At 39.4% G+C, this 7,661-nt stretch overlaps 1 protein-coding gene across 1 annotated transcript in view; it reads left to right on the forward strand.

Annotated features, from left to right (window-relative positions):
• TRAPPC11 (trafficking protein particle complex subunit 11) overlaps positions 1-7,661 on the forward strand; it is a 41,049-nt gene that overhangs the window by 20,014 nt on the left and 13,374 nt on the right. Inside the window, exons 19-25 of the mRNA XM_007466514.1 lie at positions 1,438-1,593; positions 3,435-3,622; positions 3,726-3,874; positions 4,057-4,178; positions 4,699-4,818; positions 7,437-7,502; positions 7,612-7,649. Coding sequence (XP_007466576.1) covers positions 1,438-1,593; positions 3,435-3,622; positions 3,726-3,874; positions 4,057-4,178; positions 4,699-4,818; positions 7,437-7,502; positions 7,612-7,649 — 839 coding nt within the window. The remainder of the gene's footprint in view (positions 1-1,437; positions 1,594-3,434; positions 3,623-3,725; positions 3,875-4,056; positions 4,179-4,698; positions 4,819-7,436; positions 7,503-7,611; positions 7,650-7,661) is intronic.

The following is a 7,661-nucleotide window of genomic DNA, read 5'->3' on the forward strand; positions in this document are numbered from 1 at the left end:
TATAAATAAGATCATACAGTATTAGGACAGGAGCTTTGTATGTGCTGTTTCTTATGCTTGGATTGCTCTTCCCTCCTCTTTTACTTGCTTAGTTCCTCCTCATGTTTTATCCCCTCAAAAGCCTCACTTCCTCAGGGACACCTTGCCTGACCTACATGACTGATTGACCTAGCCAGGCTCACATAACCCTTCATAGTACTCGTCACAGCTGTGGTTTCACTCTTGTCATGTGATTATTTGGTAAATTGCTTGTTTTTCTTACTAGAATGTAAGCTCCAAGAGGACAGACAATTTTTTTTTTACTCACTATGAAATATTCTAAATCTGGAATTTAGAGGGTCAAGGAAGGCACTCTCATTTTACTTTTCACATCATAGCCTACTATTGCATTTCTTTTCCTTCCTTTTTTTCCCCTTTTAGCAACAAAGGTCACATCTATAATTAAACTAATAAAAATATTAAAATGAAATATAAAGCAATTTGTTTTTAAAGTTGTATTCTGAATATATGTTATTTGAAATTCAGGATGCAAATCACAAGGCAAAAAGTAGTGGGTGCGAGGCTTCATAAGCCTGGAATAGAAATGAAAAATAGAAGGAAGGTATAAAACTTAACTGTATTAGAATCTTCTGTGAAGATAATTCACCTGCTGGGATAGAAGATGGCTCTTGGAAAGTTCTCAGTATTTATTGAAAGGATGAGAATGGTGATCCCTTAGATATGTATATGAAAGATGTCTCTGTTTATTCATCTGTAAGGAGTGTGCTTTTCTGGGAAGGTAGCTAGACATTCAGTTCTGGACATGCTGAACTTGAAGTGATAGTGGAATTATCCCTGAGACAATTGTGGATATAAGCTTTTAGTTAAGGAATAGGTCAGAATTAGAAGTTTTTATGTGGGAGATATTAGCACAGAGGTGCCGAATATGTAGACATGGATAGACTTTGCAGTGAAGTAAACATAAAGAGAAAAGCAGAACCAAAAGCCAAGGACTGAAACTTTTGGAACCTCTGAATTAGGGGAACAAGAGGGAAAAAAGACCTTTGAGGGAAAAGCAGGAGAGTGAGAAACAGGAGCTATTATAGTGTCACAGAAGCCAGGTAAAAAGGAAGCTCTTTAAGAAAAGATGATAGACAGTAGCATCCGATGCAAAACAAAGAATAAGTCTTTGTTTCTGTCTTCAGGAAAGGGATGGCTAAATAAATGTTTTCAGAGGTCAGCTTCTGTGTGAACCATCTTTATCTTGTGGCAGCAGTGAGTGGTTAACTGCTACCATCTGGCATAAAAATACTTTTTCTTTTATTAATAGAAAATTCATAATGCTTCAGTATCAGTGCAGTTAACCTTAACAAGCTCCAAGTAATTCGGTGTTTAGTGTTAGCAAAACATATGACATTTGAGTTCATAAACCGTGACCCTTGCTCACCTCTTTTTCAGGAATACAACCAGTTCTGTGTAATTGAAGAAGCATCCAAAGCGAGTGATGTTTTAGAAAATTTGACTCAGGGAAAGATGTGCTTAGTTCCTGGTAAAACAAGGAAGTTTTTATTTAAATTTGTGGCAAAAACTGAAGATGTGGGAAAGAAAATTGAGGTTAGTTATGAAATGTGTTTAAAAAATATTTTAAGTGATGAAATAACGTGTATGTTAGAAAAAATTATAATAAAAATAATACAGAAGTTTATTAAGTAAAAAATGAAAATCTTCCACTTGGACTTCCCAAGGGAACCCATTCATTATGGTTTTTTGGTAGGTTTCCCCTCAGTGAGAATATGTTTTTTTGTTTTTTTATTCTTGCGGTACGCGGGCCTCTCACTGTTGTGGCCTCTCCTGTTGCGGAGCACAGGCTCCGGACGTGCAGGCTCAGCGGCCATGGCTCACGGGCCCATCTGCTCCGCGGCATGTGGGATCTTCCCGGACCGGGGCACGAACCCGTGTCCCCTGCATCGGCAGGCGGACTCTCAACCCCTGTGCCACCAGGGAAGCCCAGTGAGAATATGTCATATGTAATATTCAGTAGTTGGCTTTTTTCGCTTGATAGTGATATATTAGACATCATTTCCTGTTAGTACATGAGACCAACCTCATTTTTATTTTTTTTATTTTTATTTTTTTTGCGGTACGCGGGCCTCCCACTGCTGTGGCCTCTCCCGTTGCGGAGCACAGGCTCCGGACGCGCAGGCTCAGCGGCCATGGCTCACTGGCCCGGCCACTCCGCAGCACCTCATTTTTAATGGCTGCATAATCAGCTAAGGAATTTTAAACTGTATATATATATTCTATAATGTAGTAATTATATTTTGTAAAATATGACATAATTCACACTAAAGAGCTATATCATTTTGACCTTTAAACCTTGCTGATTGCATATTTTTAAAGAAAAAATGAAGATATATACTTCAAAGGATTCACTTAATGTAGATAATTAAAATACCTTTCAGAAATATGTGATGGAAGTCATATTTTTATTGAGCATAAACTCTGGAGCCAAGCTACGTGGGTTTCACCGCCAGCTCTCGGGCTTACCTGCTTGTGGCCCTGGGCCACTTGACCTCTTTGTGTCTCCGTTTCTTCATCTATAAAGTGGGGATAGTAACATTACCTACTTCTCAATGTTTCATGAGAATTAAATCAGTTAGTTAATGTAAATTTCCTGGAATAGTGACTAGGGCGAGGTGAGCGCTCATGAAGTGCTGCTTTCCCATGGCTGGAACGGGAATGGTCGGCTAACGTGAACTTGAGACCATTTCCAAGACAGAAACTTAAGACCGTACCCCCTACATTCTCATAACAATTTTTGTGAAATCTGTTGATTTTATTATTAACCAATATCCAGAGTTTTTGCTTATTCATTAGAAAAAAAATTCTGCATGATTTTGGCTAAATCCCTCGTGACATGGTACCTAAGGAAGCCTACCAGATGTAAATCATAATTAATAATACTATTTTGAGTATATTTGTTAATGGATTTAGTGGAAAGGACATTTATTAACATTCAGTTAATAAAGAATTTCATTGCTAATACTGTTGATGTCGTCGGGAAGAATATGTGTGGCCACTAGGAGTTAGCTTGTGAGTATGTTAACAGGTAGCAGAACATTCATTGATTTCACTCAGCAGCCACTGCTGCAGTGACTGCTCCTTCAGGCACCACGCCGAGCACTGAGATAGCAGCACTGCACCGTCGTGTCCAAGCTGGGGAGTCAGCTCATTATCCTTGTTTAGAGGTGAAGAGGTTGAAACCTCACACACGGCTAGCCAGTGTCACAGCTGAGAAGGGTCTGGGATCGGACTGCCACAGCAGGTGTTCCGACCTGTGTCACGTCGTGGGTCCAAGGAACGCCACAGCCCAGCAGCCCACCCTGTAATTTGTTGGGAGCGGATGGTGACGAACTGGTATGAGATGGCGTTTCTGATGGACCTCCTCCTTCTAGATCACATCCTTGGATCTGGTTCTGGGCAGCGAGGCAGGAAGATGCGTGGTCTTGAATTGGCAGGGGGGAGGAGGAGATGCCGCTTCCACCCAGGAAGCCTTACAGGCTGCCCGTTCTTTCAAAAGAAGGCCCAGGCTCCCCGACAGCGAGCTTCACTGGGACAGCATAGTGATCCAGGCGAGCACCATGTGAGTCGGCCTGGTGGGCAGATGGGAGGAGGTCACCTCACTTCTTTGGAATACTTTGTTTCTTTTAAAAAATCAGTGACTTAGCTAATATTTTTTCCCAAAGGATCATTTCCAGAGTTCCAAACATTTCTGTCCATCTGCGACATGACCCTCCTGCCCTGACTAACGAAATGTACTGTTTGGTTGTGACCGTGCAATCCCACGAGAAGACCCCCATCAGAGATGTGAAGCTCACAGCTGGTTTAAAACCCGGTAAACTTGCCTTTTTAAAATTTGAGCCGTGTTAATACACCATAAAATAAACATCAGTGATATCAACTGCAGGAAGTTTGTTTAAAAAATGGTTATGATCTAGTACTCTCTATGCAGTATTAACTGTCAAGATAACGTTTGAATTTCCTGTATTTTTAAAACGCCAACATTCATACTTTTAGGACAGGATGCCAATTTAACTCAGAAAACTCATGTGACTCTTCATGGAACAGAACCGTGTGATGAGTCCTACCCAGCTCTACTCACTGACATTCCTGTCGGAGACCTACATCCCGGGGAGCAGGTGAACTTGGCCAACTGTGATTGGAGAGGAAGTTGGTTAGGCTGTAGTGTTAAGTATGTAGTGAGTTTTAGTTTTAGAGCATTTTAACAGCATATCCCGAGACTAAAAAAGTGACTCAACTAATGCACATTTTATTCACATTTCACATATGTAATGTGTAAAATGTCTTCAGTTTTTATGCAAGGGATTTTAGAACAAACGATGCTAATATGGAGAATTCATTGCCTGATAAAATAACTAAATAACACGAAATTTGTAGCTTAGTTAAATAACCTTTCGGTCAACTTTTATTTCCAAGCCAAACACAAAGAATTCTTGGGAAATGGAGAATGGTAATAAAAAAAAGATGGAGTAGTAGTGATCCCACTCATGCTGCGGCAGGAACAGGTATAAAAAGTGTTCAAGAATTTAGCCAATTGGTACAGTAAACTCTAAAAGGTGGGAGCATTATCCTAGAATATATATCAGGAGGCAATCTCTGTAATAGTAATTAAACTAAAATACTTTTATTTTGTTGCAGCTGGAAAAAATGTTATATGTTCGCTGTGGAACAGTGGGCTCAAGAATGTTTCTTGTGTATGTTTCTTACCTGATCAATACAACTATTGAAGAAAAAGAAATTGTTTGCAAGTGTCACAAGGTACTTATTTCATAGCTACTTCGAGAAATACCATATTTGGAGTGTTTCCTATTTTGTATTATCTTAGTTAACCTGTAAAATAAACAGCATAGGTGCTTACAGTCCATTACAAGTTTTAATGAAATATCTGTTGATTTTTTTTATCATTTATGTTTATTATAAATGATGTGATATGGTATTCATCGCTCAAACATTTGAAAATTGGCCTATATGGTTTGTTTTTGTACAGAGAACCAGAAGGTTTGAGATCTCATGCAAAACAGTCTTGAGACTCTAAACCTATCTGCTTCTTTATAAAATCACACATTAGATAAAATCTGTAAGTTGGCTAATGTGAAGAAGGTCTTGTGGGAGGGGGGTCTCCCTTTGTGGAATATTTCTTCTGTTAGTAAAAAAGATTCTTTTGAACATCATTTTTTGGTGAGTGCACATTGGTGAGGAAGAAATAAGAAAGCTATCAGGTCCAGCAACTCCGAGGCAGCTGCTATTAACTCCTTGATGTATTTCTTATCGGTCTTTTTTGTGTCAAGAGATTGCAGGGGGATGTGTTTTTATATAGACTTAACCACATTGTATATAATGCTTGTATCCCCTTTTATTAATGGAAAATGATGATATTTCCATGACCTAGGAATTTGGGGGTTTGTAGTTTGGTCACTGCACAGGGCTGGGCCGCAGGCTGTTTTATAAGTCACTGGGAAACAAAACCATCCTAAGAGAGTTCAGGAGGATTCCCCAAGTGGCAGGGAGGAAGGCATATAATACACTGTCAAAAATTTCACCAGCCTGATGTAATTAAAAGACCCTGCTGGTGACCTAGGAGATAAGGGTGCCAGTCTCAGCACTGCCTCCTAAATCCTGAACTCAGGTCATCCAGGTAACTCCTTTCGACCTCCGTCTCCTCATCTAGAAAATAAGAATGTTAAAGTTCTGTGCACGTTTAAAGTCCTAAGCCTTGGATGTTGTTTCTACTTCTGATAATGAAGCTGATGGTGGACTTGGAATGTACTTTGAAATAATTGTTTGCTACCTTGTAACTATTCCTGAACTTGAGCGAAACCAGTGTGCTGCTACATCTTTAAGCAATGTTCTCAAGACATGAGATCATCGAGGTACATGCCACTTTTTTAGAGAAGAATGTATTTATTCTTCTATCAGCCAGTCCATTACCAAGATGTGCTTGTAAGGGACGCTAACTCTGAGGAATAGAAATAGATATTACACAAGAAAAGAATTAATTGGTCAAATATGTTTGGAAAATACTGGGTTAAAAGGTGTTAGTTAAACAGATATTTTTACTTCAGGACTTAGCACAGCATTTAAATTTGCTAGTGTGTATTGTGAAGCTTCGCAAAAGGCTGTAATGATTATTTTTCAAAATATTTTACCCGGGAGGGGGAAGGGTAAGCTGGGACAAAGTGAGAGAGTGGTATGGACATACATGCACTACCAAATGTAAATAGATAGCTAGTGGGAAGCAGCCGCATAGCACAGGGAGATCAGCTCAGTGCTTGGTGACCACCTAGAGGGGTGGGACAGCTTGATAATAATTGAGAGAGGAAATAATTTGAAGCATATAATAATAATAATAATGATGTTGGCATTTCACTGAGTGTTTTGTGTGCATTATCTCATTTAATTATCACAACAACCTTGGGAGGACTGAGCCTTAAAAGAGACCATATACCCTTCCCAAGGTCACATCACTGTGTCCAAGGTCTACATGGCTAGTAAGTACGTATCCAGCCAGGAATAAAATCCAGATCTATTTGGCCTTACAGCCTGAGTCTTAACCCAACGTGGTCTTTTTTAAAGGTTTCTCACCAACAGTGTGGGTTGTTTTTTTAAAAGATGTAGTTTGTTCTCTGTTGTTTTTTTTTAACATCTTTATTGGAGTGTAGTTGCTTACAGTGGTGTGTTAGTTTCTGCTTTATAAACCCACTGGTTTTTGAACAGCCCTGTGCAGAGGAGATGGAGCAGGATGGTTAAGAGTCCAGGCTCCAGGGTCAGATTTGGTTCAGTTTCTGCCTTTGTCACCTACTAGCTGTGTGACCACTTCATCTTAAAATGGCAGTGACACTGGTGTCTGTTTCCTTGAGTTACTATGAGCATTTCCTAATATGTGTGCAGTGATTATAATGCTATGTCATATTACGTTATTATTATTATTATCATTATCATTGTTTTAGTTGTCTTGAGTCAAGATGAGGTGAAGGACTTAGACAAAAAGAAGACCCAGCTTCTAGGCTTTGCACCACTAGTTTTGTGGCTTAAGGCCAATCACGTAACCTTCCTTAACCTCTGGTTCTTCTTCTGAAAAATGGTGACAGTGCCTGCCCTGCCCACTGTTGCCTGATCCTGAGATAGATAATGTATGAGAAAGCACTTTGCGGTGTGAACTGTTACAAAACCATAGAAAATTAGAGCTATTAGTCTGCTCTCTACATAGATTCTTACAAATACTACCTAAGGGAAAGATCCTAGCTTCTTAATTTTTAAGTTGGAATTATTTATTGATCAGTAATCGATTGTGTTTTGTATGCCTTCTGTTTTTAAAACTTCATTTGTTGTTAAGATTTAGAAAAGCCATTGATCGTGCCCTTTACATTTCCTTGCAGGATGAAACTGTAACAATAGAAACTGTCTTTCCATTCGACGTTGCAGTTAAATTTGTTTCTACAAAGGTACGTTCCTGTGAAGCATACTGGAAATCATTGAGGTTGTAGAAATTAACAGAAAAGAGAAAATGGATTAACTTACTTCCTGACAGACCTTTGTCTCCATCCGTGACAGTTTGAGCACCTGGAAAGGGTTTATGCCGACATCCCCTTCCTGCTGATGAC

The sequence above is a fragment of the Lipotes vexillifer genome, unplaced genomic scaffold (assembly GCF_000442215.2).
Source record: "Lipotes vexillifer unplaced genomic scaffold, Lipotes_vexillifer_v1.1 scaffold951, whole genome shotgun sequence".
Taxonomy (NCBI): Eukaryota; Metazoa; Chordata; class Mammalia; order Artiodactyla; family Lipotidae; genus Lipotes; species Lipotes vexillifer.